General features: G+C 38.3%; 3 protein-coding genes across 5 annotated transcripts; 1 reads left to right on the top strand and 2 right to left on the bottom strand.

Annotated features, from left to right (window-relative positions):
- Positions 1-12: 12 nt before the first annotated feature.
- dnajc28 (DnaJ (Hsp40) homolog, subfamily C, member 28) lies at positions 13-3,990 on the top strand. 3 transcript variants are annotated; one of them, XM_042490658.1, is made up of 2 exons: positions 13-167; positions 2,006-3,990. In XM_042490658.1, exon 2 carries the CDS (start codon positions 2,019-2,021, stop codon positions 3,171-3,173), a length of 1,155 nt encoding a protein of 384 aa, XP_042346592.1. In that variant the 5' UTR covers positions 13-167; positions 2,006-2,018; the 3' UTR covers positions 3,174-3,990. The 3 variants fall into 3 exon arrangements, with proteins under 3 accessions (XP_042346592.1, XP_042346593.1, XP_042346594.1); XM_042490659.1 differs by having other exon boundaries at positions 27-112; XM_042490660.1 differs by lacking the exon at positions 13-167 and adding an exon at positions 192-455.
- A 110-nt stretch (positions 3,991-4,100) lies between these two features.
- Positions 4,101-4,556, bottom strand: LOC121945882 (potassium voltage-gated channel subfamily E member 1-like). The gene has a single exon (XM_042490249.1). It carries the CDS (start codon positions 4,515-4,517, stop codon positions 4,101-4,103), a length of 417 nt encoding a protein of 138 aa, XP_042346183.1. The 5' UTR covers positions 4,518-4,556.
- Positions 4,557-8,262: 3,706 nt separating this feature from the next.
- Positions 8,263-13,652, bottom strand: si:ch211-225p5.8 (uncharacterized protein LOC555567 homolog). Its single transcript, XM_042490248.1, has 6 exons — positions 12,990-13,652; positions 11,442-11,608; positions 10,427-10,661; positions 9,251-9,410; positions 8,753-8,806; positions 8,263-8,606 (listed from the first exon to the last, which is right to left on the bottom strand). The coding sequence occupies exons 1-5, from the start codon at positions 13,030-13,032 to the stop codon at positions 8,761-8,763; spliced, it is 651 nt and encodes a 216-aa protein (XP_042346182.1). The 5' UTR covers positions 13,033-13,652; the 3' UTR covers positions 8,263-8,606; positions 8,753-8,760.
- Positions 13,653-14,240: the final 588 nt, after the last annotated feature.

Genomic DNA, 14,240 nt, shown 5'->3' with positions numbered 1-14,240 from the left:
GCGGTCGGGGTCGACAGAGGGCGGTAAAACGACAGCTGTGGAGAAAAGCGACAGGAAACAGCAGAAAAAGAAGAAGGTCCAGATGACAACAAACAACAAGCTAAACGGAGAGGTGAGCCGCCTTCCTCCAACAGTCCTCTCTGTCCCTCCGTGGCTCCGAGTTGAAGGTCATAACGTTAACTTACATTCATTAAATTACCGTAAACACGCTCGTTTCGTCCCGTTTTAAGTGTCCGTTAGCGTTAAACGAACCCGTTTAGTCGTTTCGTTTCCTAGCTAACGTTAACGTCGGTGAATCAGCCTTCAGCTTTAACCTCCATATTTCTGTCAGTTATTGATGACCAGCGTGCAGTCTCGCGCCTGACCGTTAAAGGGTGAACAATTCAATTCAAAACTTTATTGAAGACGCAGCTCAAAGACAGGCCCACAGGTGAAACACTCCTCGAGACAGACAGGTAACGGTGACAGTAACGTCATCTGTAGTGTTAGAAGTATTCATATCCTTTAAGTAGGTAAAAGTACTAATACCACCCAGTAGAAATACTTTGTTACAAGTAAAAGTCTTGCATTTAAAATAGTAAGTAAAAGTAAGCATAATGACAAAAATGTACATACATTATGAAAAGTAAAAGTACTCAATGTAGTAAAATCTCTAAATTAAAAAAAAACACCCAAATAACTCAAAATAATAGAAATAAAATAACCAAAAAGTCCAAATAAAAAGCCCTCAAAATTGTTTAGAAGAAAAATAGACACCCCCAAACTCAAATTTATTAAAAACAAAACCACACAAAAACTCAAAATTGAAAAAAAACCCTCAAAATAAGTTTTTATTGTAGCATCTGTCTTAGTTAGTTACCACTAAAATAAAAGTAAAAATGAAGTGCAGAGTAATGAATATACACGATAAGCTGTAATATTTTGAATGAATATACAATGTTAAATATACTGTGGGAGGGAAATATGATTGTGTGTGAAGTTAATGTCACCTATTAAAATATCATTTGAGTGCAAATCTTAAAGTATATCATGATCGCTAGTAGTTCTACTTAAGTATTGAATGTTGAAGTTCAAGTAAATGGCCTTGATAAAAAAGCAAGCAGTCACAATTTTTAGAATGATGATGTTTACATCTTTGTAACATACACCACTTTAAAAATGGATCATATATTATGCTTGAAGTTTTGAATAAGTTTTTTTTACAACCTAAAGGGCTAAAAGGCCAAATATATATACAAAATATATACAGTGCTTGGGAGAAATGTATTGGCGTAAAAGTGTACATTATATTTTGGGAATATAGTGGACTAAAAGTTAACACTGACAGAAATATAAACGTAAAGTACAGATACTTCCAAAACATACTTAAGTAATTATTACAAAAAACTCAAGTAAGTATTACTACTTTGGTACATTATAACACTGATGGTTGTCCTGTCATTTGTAAGGGTGCGTGGAAATGTGCAAAGTTATTTTGATTGATCATTTTATATTGTATTAATCATATAGTATATTTTCAAAGACAAGCCGAGGGCCATGTGTAATTGGTCTGAGGGCCACGATTGGCCCCTGGACCGGACTTTGGACATGACCGATTTAGTCCATAACTCAAACAATAGATACTCAGAGCTGGACCAGTTTTACTCTTATAATTTGACTTAATACTTCAGCAAGACTCTTAAGTCATTATTAAGATTATTTGAACTACTGATAATTTATTTGGAAAGACGATACAAGAGTGCCTGTGACAGCTTTAAAAGACCACTTCAAGTTTTTTCAGTAAGCTGGTTCTTTTTGTCTCCATTTTTTTAATCATTTAACCCACCACAGACCACATTGCTTTACCACAATTAACTCGACACAAACTGAGCACACCACTCTCCATTCATTTTTTAGAAAGATTTATTTCGGTCGGAAATCTCCTACCTGGCAGAATGAGCTACTGTAAAGATCATTAATATGACTGGTTGTCTTTTATACTAACTTATGCTTTTCAAATCCACAGGAGCGTGCCAGAAATGAGTTGCACTTTCCATCTTCGCAGCGGCTTCTCTCATGGCCACTTTCTGCTCGTGTCGTCTCGACAGTCCGTGTTTCTCAGAGCTCTCAGCTCCGTGCCCCAGATCAGCCGCAGCCTGCAAGAGAGCTACAGGCTTCTGCAGCTGCCTGATGCGGGACACAGCAGTCCTGCGCAGGTGAAAGAGGCCTACTTGCGCCTAGCCAAGCTCTACCACCCGGACTCTGGGGCTCCGACTGCAGATGCGATGCTGTTTGCTCGGGTTGAGGAGGCCTACCGTGCTGTGCTGGCACATCAGAGCAAAACCAAGCGACCTGATGAAGGGACGGACGTGGAGAGTGAGGAGAAGTTCAGAGGTACTGCACTTCAGCACAGACACTACCTCAGCTACGAGGGTGTGGGCTCAGGCACGCCCAGCCAGCGTGAGCGTCAGTACCGGCAGATTCGTGTCGACCGCGCATCAGAGCAGGTTTTGGACTACCGGCAGAAGGAGCACGAGAGGGCTGCCGCCGCAGAGGGGGCGCTGGTGGAACGGGACATGCGTCAGCGCAGTCGAAAGATCAAAATCACCCAGGCTGTGGAGCGGCTTGTGGAGGACCTGATCCAGGAGTCGATGGCCCGGGGAGACTTCAGGAACCTGAGTGGAGCTGGAAAGCCTCTCAACAAGTTTGAGCACAATCCGTATGCCGATCCCATGACCCATAACCTCAACCGCATCCTCATTGACAACGGCTACCAGCCACCCTGGGTCGTCACGCAACGTGACATCCGAGAGAGCACTGCTCACATCCGAAATAGGTTATTGGAAGGCAGAGCCAGGCTCGACGACCCCATGACCCCCAAAGAGCAAAGCCAATGGGAGGAGCTGTGTGCATCCGTAGAGGAGGATTTGGTGAAACTTAACAAGACGGTGGACAATTACAACCTCATCGTACCGATGCTCAAAATGCAAATGGTTCACTTCAGTTTGTCACGTGAGATTGAGCGCGCTGTGAAAGGAGCCCAACAACACAGACTGGACCAGCAGAAACAGAGGGAGAAGGAGAGAGAGAGGAGGAAGGAGGAGAAAAAAAGAGCCAACGCTGTAAATAAGCCTAAAAAAAACAAACAAGGCTTGATGTCTTGGATGAAGAATTTGCTCAGATCAAACCAGTAAAACTGGGATTCTAAGGGTTTTTTTCCCCACTTAAACCAATAATATCAGTTCACGGGGCAATATTTCAGACAGATTTATTAATCTACTTATTAATATACACTCTGAATCAAACAATGGGGCCACTGATTAACTCTGTGTTACTGCTGCTTTTGTCCAGGATTGTCACCAGGGACGAGTTGTTCAAAAGAAATTGATCAGATTGGATCAAATCTTGAAAATAGGTTAAAAAAAAAAAAAAGCTGCTAGCGAATCCGGCAGGAAAACACACTAAATACTCTATTAACAACAACATAAGCGCTATATTAGAAATGATATGAATGATTTGATTGTGATAAATGATAAAATATACATCTGGTACTTCCACATTTGAGTCTACAGAGAGAGAGAGAGAGAGACGAGTGGACACACAGGAACATACAGGCACACAGAGAGACACTCAGACACACAGGCAAGCAGGGACAGAGCTCTCAGTGTGATTAGAAGCAGCAGAGAAGAAAAATCGGACAATTTACATATTGGGTCGCTTTTCTGTCCAGCGTAAACCCTGTAGTTCTCATCCCTTCCAAATTTTTTATTGAAGATTTGAGTCTAACTCGGCGAGGTTTGAATGCATCGATTAATGCGTGATGATGTCACCAACATGCAAATGAGCGTATGATGTCATTTAGTAACTTAAGTGCTAGCTGCGTTCACTGGAAAACATTTGGCAACTCTAGCTGGAAAAAACAAGTATTGAGCAATCATGACTGTAAAGTGTGAGGAACTGCACGTGTTGTTTCTGTGAAATTGCTCCTCTGAAAATACAAACCTAACACTAACTTTTGGTTGCTATGTGACATTAAAAGTTAAGGTAAATTAAAACTTTGTGTTACAGAGTTTTACATGTTTTGGGTGTGGGAAAAGGTTAAAAAAGCTGACTGTCTCATTCTAGTCTGGCAGCTGCTCCAGTGTCGCAGGGTTGCAGATGACGATGGGCTCCTTGCCACTGGCTCCGTCACCTGCAGCTTGCAGCGCCTGAGCAACGGCCCTGGACGGAGTCATCACCTTGGTCCAGTCGTGGGCGATGTACTGGTGGTACGGATCCTGAGAGCTCTCCAGCTTCTTGGAGCGGATGTAGCTGAGCATGATGCCGAATGTGAAGAAACTGAACATGCCAACCACCAGGAGGATATACATCATGCCCTGAGACTCAGTGTGGGCCCTGGATCCAGCCATGTGGTGCACAGCCTGCTGGGTAGTGTAGTTCTGAGGTATCGGCGGCGGCAGCATGCTTGTGCTGTTGAGGCAGTGCTGCAGGAGGGAGAGCAGGAGCGACTGCAGTTCGGTGGTGTTGATGTGTGGCATGGCTGACCTCTGCTGGACGCTCAGCAAACTGCAACTGAGGCGGAGGAGATGGTAAGAAAAAGATTCATCTCAGAGAAAATCCAGTTTATCTCTGCAGAAATTAAACTATATATATTACTATTGTATTATGTAGCAATATCAAAATGTGAGTTATTCCATCTGATTCGCTTACAACATCTCAAGAGGCAACAGATAAATGAGAAAAATGTGCTTTCTGAGTTGCAGAAAACCCCCAAGTTGCTAAATACTTTATGTTTTCCTTCTGATTTGATAGAATGAGTGCATATTAAGACAATATAAACAAAATATGGAGGAGCTAAGTGACAGGCATAATTAGTAAGACTGATAATAAATTTTAGAGTCTCAGAACATTAACACACAGTGATTTAAATAAAACAAATTTATCCCACAGAAGAAATAAGGAGAAATCTATTTCAGGAAATTCCTATTTCTCAGACTTTCATAAAGTGTGTTTAAGTGACACTTTAGTACATCACTTCCCAACCTTTTTACTTAAAAGAACACTTCACCCACAAAATTACCAATTGTATATCAATTAGTCATGCCATGTTACCTTAAATTATTGTGGAAGACCTTCACATTTAAAACTGAACTGAAAGTTAAACTTATATACATGCTCTTTTCAAAACCACAGTAAACTCTGTGGCAAACAAACATGTATGATACTTACACAAATTTGAGTTTATATCTTGAATTATAATCTAAACATAAAAAACAAATAAAAAAAAAAGTTTTCTTCACAAAGATGAATAAAATATTGAGATACAGGCCTATTGTATAGTTATTTTTTTTAAAAAAATTAACACCCCTTAACCCTTTGATAACTTTGCAAATTGGCATTACTTCTTTTAAAAACACTAGAGGGAGGTGATGAGTAACTTAAGAAAGAGAAAAAAGAAATGGCCCAAAAATTAGCAAGAAATTTGCAAAAACTTACAAGAAAATTACCTGAAAATAAGCTAAAAAAAAAATTAAAAAATAAACTAACAAAACAAACAAACAAGAAAATAACTCAAGAAAGGGTTTAAAAAATAAGATTTTGTTTTTTCCCCCTCTTTTCTGTGACATGATTTTAAATATATAATTAAGAGAATAATAAATATAGTTTTCTGGACCTGTTCCCCATTAAAAAATCTCTAATTTCCTGTGTTTTTGAGAGAACTCAAACCAATTTTCCCTGGTTTCAGAGGTTTAAATATTTGTAAACGGCGTCTGAATGCAGCACAAGAAAACTGATGTAGTTCCAGGTGTTAAAGGTTTAAAATCAAAGACTTGTGCCCCCCATGAAGCTTTAGTGTAGGTTTCGGGACCCCCAGGTTTGCATCTGGTGCTTTAGTATGTCATCATATGTTAAAATTACATTTTGAAAAAGACTGGTTACTCACCTTTCAAAGTTAGTCTTGGTGGTAGGAGATTGAAGGTGAAATGATATAGAAACTGATTCCTACATCATTTTTCAAGCTTTATTAAGTAGAAAGAAAAACCTACCTTTCAAGTATCCGGATTCAGTTCCTGTCGTCATTGGCAGCAGCAGACAGCGATGATTTCGAGTCATGTGTCTCCAGTAGGATTAAGAGCAGCTGGTCTCAAACACTCGCACTTCGAATAGAAACGTACATCCCCCTCCTGTCTTGGTCATAATGTTCCCTCCCTTATGCTTTTACGCAGAGGAGATATGCAGCACGTTCATCTTGTCAACACTTTTAATGAAACAAGGAGGTCACAGGGCAAGGTCAAAAGAGCTCAGCATAGAGAGGCAGTAGTGTAGCATGACTTTAACCACTGTGCTATACTGCTACAATCAGCTGACATGAATTGTAGATGAGCATGTTTGCAGTTAGGTCATTGTCTTTACATCAGACCATCTCATTTAGGCAGTGCTGATCTGGTAAGACATAATGAAAATCATTAGAAAAATATGGTAAATTGGCTCAGATGTTTATATGTTGGGACAGTCTTATAATCAGGGACAAACTAATATTAAGAATTACTTGAAGATACAGTTTCTATCATTCATTGTGGCTCAAGACTGGTGTCTGAACCCAGGTTGTTAAGAGTGTATGCGGCTGATCATATTGTCTCATTAATTACTGAAAATCAACAATGTCCATATTTTAGTAGGAGGTGCCGGGCTGCAGCAGGAGAACAAAGCTGCTTTCAGACTGGAGTCAATGTGGACAGTGTGCGGCACAGCTTAGACGAGATTGAGTTACAACACAATCACCTCCAAACGTCCTTAAACTATTCTTTTTTTTTTTAAGAAAAAGGGGAAAAAATCTCCTAAATATTTTCAGACGAAGTAAATTACACAGATTTTGCACATGAAACATCCAGACAATGCATGCAGTTTTTCCAACAGTGCATCATTGTCATCGTAAACAATGATTAAGTTCACTTTCTTTTTACCAACCAGAGCAAAAGCAGCAAGTGCAGCAGACAAAAAAAAAAAAAAAAAATTACAAAAACATTTCATTTGTTCAAGTTGATTGACAAACTTGGACAGACATAAAAAGGACACAGATAAGACCAACTGGAACACTGAACACTGCTGACACTGATAAATGAAGACATCCTGCTTAAGCTTAACAGTACATGATGTCAGTGTCCTGATAGTGTTGCTGTATCCACTCACTGTCTGTTTATATCTCAAGATACAAAGACCTCTCAGATACCTAGAAAGTCACATTAATGAAACTATAGAACTCTCATTTTGTATTATTAAGACATTCGTCATAATTCAACACTTAGAGGCCTCATTTGTTTCATGTAATTTTTAGGTAACGGCAAAATCATTTCAAAGATGGATTTTTCTTTTGGGCCATTCTGCTTCTGCTGTGTGGTCATAAGAGATGCAAAAGAGGAACTAGCAACAAATGTCGTGGGCTGCATTAACCGCAGCATATTTAAATATACGCACGTGAGCCAACAGCTCATCTGAAGCCGTATATTCTAAACCTGCTGCTTTATCAATACAAATTTCTGTTAAAAAACTGCTTTTTATAACTGAGAGCGGCCCAGAGAGCTTAGGCATACTGATTAATCGGCCTGTTACTGGGATGTTTTAAATCTTTTTTTAAGTCTTTCAAGTTATGATTCGCAGCCCGATCACCTGAACAAATGTTGGCATAGTACATTTCTGCAAACATTACATTTGTACATTATTGTGAAGTGGATATTCTGAAACTTTATATTTTAACAACGCTGTGTTCAATGTGTGGTTATGTTTAGGCACACAAACCACATTGTTTGTATGGTTTATGGCTTGAAACACCCACGTTTTGTGGCACAAACACCACTAGAAATGCTGCAACAGCTTTTGAAAAGACCATGGTTCAACGGCACAATCCCTGCTAAAGATTATGTATATGTACATTATGTATCTTTCTCTTTTGCTTGCATGTTTCATTGTTTTCAGGTGAATCAGCACGCTCTCACTCCCAACTTGTCAAACATTGCTGCATCAGAGACAGACACACATTGGCACCTTATGCAGCTATATGATACGCACCAGGTACATCAGTTATGGAGGCTGCGGGCGACAGCCTAATTTCTCAGATACTGCCACTTTGTCAGTGGGCGTTGGATTCAGACACAGACGCAGAGAAGCACCTCTTGTGGCGGTATGATACGTACTAGTCGGCATCAGTTTGTAACACTGGCAACTACCGTTTTAGTCGCCTAAACTTAAGGAAATCAACCTAAAAACAAAGTGTTTTACCTAGGTTTTGAGTTTATTATGAAAAAGACTTTATGCATATATAAAGTATTTTGAAAAGACACGATACATGTAACAAGCAGACATTGACATGCCGTCCACACATGAACATCCAAATAGATGCAGGAGAGTACCTGCCACATCATTTTCAAACACATCACACGAAAAGTAAAAACATAACTCTGAGCTTTGGTAATTTATTATTCTATAAGCTTAAAATAAAAATAATCACTAATTGGATTCCTTACATTAAATGCCATTTGCTTTTAAAATCCTTCTAAGGCCTCTTTAAAAATCTTTCACTCATTTAATACGTTAATGAAGCACTACTCTTGCAGAGATGATCTTTTTACCTGGTGGATACAAATGAAAAAAAAATGTTTAAGAGAAAGATATGCTTTCATGGACCTATGTGTCACAATTTACTATTACATTTTCCTATATTAGACGTTGTGCAAATCAGTAAATCTGTGTAATTTGAAAGACAAATATAACTTACCATTAATGTTACTCCAGCTGCACCCCGTCACAATTGTCTTTTGATTCTAACAGCCTGGAAATATAAAAGGAAAAGGTGAATTATTGTTACTATTATTAGGTCACATTTACTTAAAGGTCCAGTGTATAGGATTTTGGGGGGGGCGCACATTAGCAGGCCATCTCCGACGTGCCAAACAGCTATAGAGAAACACTGATTTTTAACGTGGAACTGCTTTATTCAGTATTTTTACTACTTTAAATCACCTGATCATTTTGTTTTGTTGAGAAAAAAACTGCAGATAATTCAGGTCCTGGTAAAAACCAATGAACCAACCAACAATGAACACTGAAGGAATCCTAACTGGGAGTTTTAGCTGGATGCAATCTGCAATCCTCACCACTGTCCCTTTAAACCTCTTTGTAAGACCCCTGACCCCAGTGTAATGTTAAAAGGCTTAATGCTTAATCTGAAATGAAACACCTTCATAATACATGACATAAAAGACAGATGACTCACTGTGCCTGAGCCTTGAGAGCTATACGGGCCTCCCGAGCTTCATGCTCCTCCGAAATCTTCTTGTAACAGTAGACCAGAACCAAAATGAGCCACAGCTGCAGAACTACAATCAGCACGTACATCATGATCTCTGAGATCACCGCTGTCAGCTCCCGATTGGCTGGAAGAGAGAAACCAACAATGAGGCATGACAGAGGAAGGGTTAGGAGTGTGTCTTCTGTGCAGACTCTTACAGACATTTGTCCTTGAGGAGACACTCTGCAAAAGACACTATTCTTTTGTGATGTGCTGCTGCTGAACAAGGCTTGTATAAAAGTAGTAGAGGAGGGACGTATTGTAACTATTGTAACACAATATTTATCTGAGTTACTGGTTACTTTTAGATTAAGACAAACCATAGAAAATATAGGGTACATTTATGAAATTAAAAGCAATTTAGTATTTAAACCTCTGAATCCCAATCTTTTTGGTTTGTGAAATGTTTATACTCAGGGTGGTGTTACACACATACACAAATCCATGAGCAGTTATACAAAAAATAATTGAACTTCACGGATTCATTTTCAGTTTCATTTAAATGACTGTTTGAGGCCCAAAGTCATGAAAAATTCTCAAAAAAGCAAAGATTAGAGAGAAAAGCAAATCTGTGTTGCAGAGCTGTCTTGTTTCTTCTCTTATTGTGATTTAAAACACGCCAGACTCATGCATGGCTGAGAAACACACTTGTAAATGGACGGTTCAGACGCACGTGCATGCATGTTTTATTCTGTAATGACTTTAATGAAAATGTATGTGTTTGGGAAGCACTGAGCATACGCCTGGATAAATGAGACTCAGATTAATTTACTACATGGGTTGTGTGGGAGTTTGAGAATAGATGTTTCAATATTGTTTTGACAATGACTTCTGTCTCCCTTTTTGGTTTCTCTGTTTTCTTCACCAATTCAGTGTAACACACAATAAGTAATTGATATACAAATGGTTATTTTGTGGGTGAAGTACTTTTCTTTAAGAATGTTTTGCTAATAACATGTACTTAAAAAGGAAGTAGGGTTTTAACAAAAGAGCTTTTACCTGTAAAAATGTATTTACATTATTGTTGTTTAAGTGAGGGATCTGAATTCTTCCTCCACCACTGCTGACAGCTAATCTTTTCACAGGTAAATCCCACCTTACCTACAGCCACCACGTTGAGCTCCACCTCCTTCTCCACAGTGACGTGCTCATCATACCGTGGCAGGAAGAGGGTGCGGTGGATGGTGCAGCGGTACGTCCCTGTGTCATTGAAGATGACGTCATTAATGTAAATGGATCCTATCTGAATATCTTCGTTTTGTGTCCCATGCCACTCCAGGCGGTGGCTGAAATCTTCATGGAGGATGTCAGCACTGGGGTGTTCATAGTGGAAAATCTAAGAGAAGGAAACGTGAGATATTTATGAATATTTGTGTAATCCAAGAAAGAAGCAAGCACACCCTCTTTAGATTTTGTACTCTAATTATGCCGTGCATTACTATAACTTTTCTTTATGGTAGCAATATGGTGCACATTGTAACATGTCCTTCTAAAGCAGAAGAAGAGCAAGAACAAGGAAGAAGAAGAAAATTACCGCCATCTCCTGGTCCTGAATCCCTCACCCCCTGCCAGATGTTCTAGCAAGCCCCTAACATCCTAAAATCCAAGATCTGTGCTTAAATTCTAGAAACGTCCTGAAATCCTAGAAATGTCTTGAGATCCTAGAAATGTTTTACAATCCCAGAAATGTCCTAAAATCTGAGAATGTCCTAAAATCCTAGAAAAATCCTTAAACCCTACAAATGTCCTTAAATCCTAGAAACATCCTAAACCCCAAAAGCGTCAATAAATGCTAGAAATGTCCTCAAATTCAAGAAACGTGTGAGGCTGCTACAACTGGCCCCTGGCCCCTGGCCCCTGTCATTCTTAAAAGTTTAGTATCCCTGCTGCACCTTTAATGCCCACAGAATGTCCATGATGTGAATGTAGAGACGTACAAAAATATAGAGCAAAGTTATGGCATTGTCAGAGGTATGAAACAATAACATGTACTTCTGTTTTTGGTAATATTCATGGCACAGTTTCAGAGATGCTCAAAGCACCTTGATAGCAGAGGAGATCCCCTTTTTCATTCACAAATCGCAGACAGATTCAACAGCTCCTTTGGCGAACTCACATGCCTGAACTCCTCCTCCTCCAGCGGTTTGAAGTGCCAGTCCACAGTGGCTCGGCCGGACACCTCCTCTCTTTTCTTACAGGAGATGCAGCCCAGCAGGAATCTCTCTCCTGCCACGGCTTCGGTCAGAGAGTCCACCTCTGCACAGCCACCATGGCACTGAGACACTAAAGAGGGAGGGGAAGAAGAAGATAAAGACACAGAGGTAGAAAAAAAAAGATTAAAAAAAAACAAGAAGCAGAGAGAAAAGGAGACAATGACACAAGAGTAAAGAAGATAAATATGCAAGCGTATTATTATAGTAATCACTTTTCATATATAATTTAGTCTTCATCTTACTTGAAGGAAAGATGTATTTAAATTAGGAATAGCTAACCAAAACAGCACTCGTAGCCGTGCCAAGAAACAGGTTTAAAATATTTCCTGCATTTAGAGGCAATGTACCTTTGTTTGTGTAGCATCTTTCAATAACAAACCAAAGTGATTCACACAAAACATAAAAAAGACAGAATATAAAAGAAACAGCAATATCAAAAGACACATAACAATAGGATTTAAAATAAAATAGAAGATAAAACTAAATCATTAAACCAGAGAATAAAAAGAAATGAGGTTTGAGTGAGCATATACACTTATTTAATTTGATTTCTGTTTAATTCAGCATGATCAGGATTAGATTTATTAGCCATGGTAATTAAACATATTTCTTTAGTCATTTTTCGGTGAGACAATATTTCATGTCTCAGAGTACAGCTTGTCCATGATAAAATGTGTCTCATACGAAGCTGATTGAGAGTTTCAAAACGAGTATAAGTGTCAGAAAATGAGATGAACGGCAGGTTCAGTGTAAATATTATTCTGTTAGTACAGTAGGTGACCTATATAATAGTCCAGTAAATTAAAGACAGTTTGGGGTATCTGTTATTGATTAAAGTTTTTAAATGTAAGTTTTTTACAGTTAAAATTGTAGTGAGTGTACACTGATTGAGATTCAACCAGACATGCATAAAACATATAGGGTTTGAAAACTTTGTTTTAATACATTTTAAAAAGGCATTTTCTAGTCCAATGATGCCTTTTCTGAAAGTGACAGGTGAAATGAAGGCAATTGTCTTGTAACTTATTACTTTTTTTTGGTGCTTTTTTTTCAGGTAATTTGACTAAACACTTCCGCATATTTTGTAGCTATTTTCAGGTAGTCTTATTTTGTATCTTTTAACTAATGTTTGCTTTTTTGCGTATTGTAAATTCTAGTTTATTGCTATGTTTTATTACAACTTACTTTAATACATTCTTTTATTTTTTGTGCTTGTTTTGTTTACTTTCTTGAAATTTTTTGCAAATTTCTCACTCATGTTTTATTTTTAACTCTTTTTTTTGGTTATTTACAGTGTACAGTTTGGCCCTCTTTTTTTGTATTTAAGGATTTTCTTTCATGAGGAAGCGTTGTTAAACACTGAAAGAACGCACTTAAAAAGTTTCAACCTGAGCCACCACCAACAATATTTTCATACTTAAAGTTGAGGACACAAATGATTTTGGACTTACCGAAAAGACTGAAGACAACTAAAAGAGACAAGTTGCATGTCATTTCTGCTGGAGCAACTTAAAACCAGCGGCTGAACCAAATATTGAGCTTTCCTTGACTTAAACCTGCGGAGAAATAACTGTGGAGATTAAGATTGCATTACTGACATAATGCCCTTTGATCCCTGATTAATCCCATGGTCTTCTCAACAAGCCAGTCCACCATTTAATCCACACTGTCAGTCCATTAGTTCAACAATGTATTTCACAAAGGCCCAAAACGCCTTATAGCACTGAAAATGTTTACTTAAAAACAGTTGGGTCTCCGAGTTTCTTCGCAGTAGTTTTAAGTCTCCCCTTCAATCCCGTCTGACTTTAAGGCAGCTATATTTAGAGTGTGTGAATCCAGGAGAGCTGGAGGTTGTGAGTGTTGAAAGCCAGCAGGAAACCCGAGATGATGAGACTCGATCCATAACTACAGCATGGCCGTCTAAAGAAGACCTCAGTCATATTTCCTCTGATTGATAAAAGAAAGCTCTCTCAAACAGGGAACATTTACAACATCCTACAGATTTCTTTTGTTTTTTATTAGTGCTTTATTTTTTAATATTTATAGCTATTGACACACAGCCTGAGATGTTATGCAGGTTTTGGTTATTACCTTTGCTTGCTTAAATATTTTATTTGCCAAAAATGTATTCATATTGTTTTATTTGAAGGCGTTTATGTCCTTTCTTAGTTGGTAATAAGACAAAAGAAGCAGCAAGTCTGGCATGCAAACTCATCTCTTACATGTTTTGTTAAACAAATCCAGACAAACACGAGTTCAGAGTGAAGCACACAACGATGCAGGGCTTAACCCTTTGAGACCTGAGCAAATTAATTTCTTTAAAAAAGAAAATAAATAAAATTTAAAAAAAAATTAAAAAACATGGGAAGAGGGCGACGAGCAACTTAACACAAAATGGCCCAGAAATTAACAAGATATAAGTTAAAAGTCACCGGAGAGCTACGTAAAAATAAGCCAAGAAAAAAAAATAATAATAAAGCAAACTCAAGCGCAATAAAAACAGTTAAAAAAACTTATTTTAAACTAAACTATATTAATTAATTATATCAATAAATTATTTCAACTCATTTATTTCCCTCTGGTACAGTAAGTAAAACCAGAAAAGGTCTCATGTTTTAACTGTACAGTTTCTCTTCTTGTCAGTTTTAATATCTGCCATCAAATAATCTAACAGTCCGTCAATGTCACAAAAACAAGGCCCC

Source organism: Plectropomus leopardus, chromosome 7 (genome assembly GCF_008729295.1).
Source record: "Plectropomus leopardus isolate mb chromosome 7, YSFRI_Pleo_2.0, whole genome shotgun sequence".
Taxonomy (NCBI): Eukaryota; Metazoa; Chordata; class Actinopteri; order Perciformes; family Serranidae; genus Plectropomus; species Plectropomus leopardus.
Note: the sequence above shows the minus strand (reverse complement) of the source record. Positions and strands in the feature narration are given on the sequence as shown.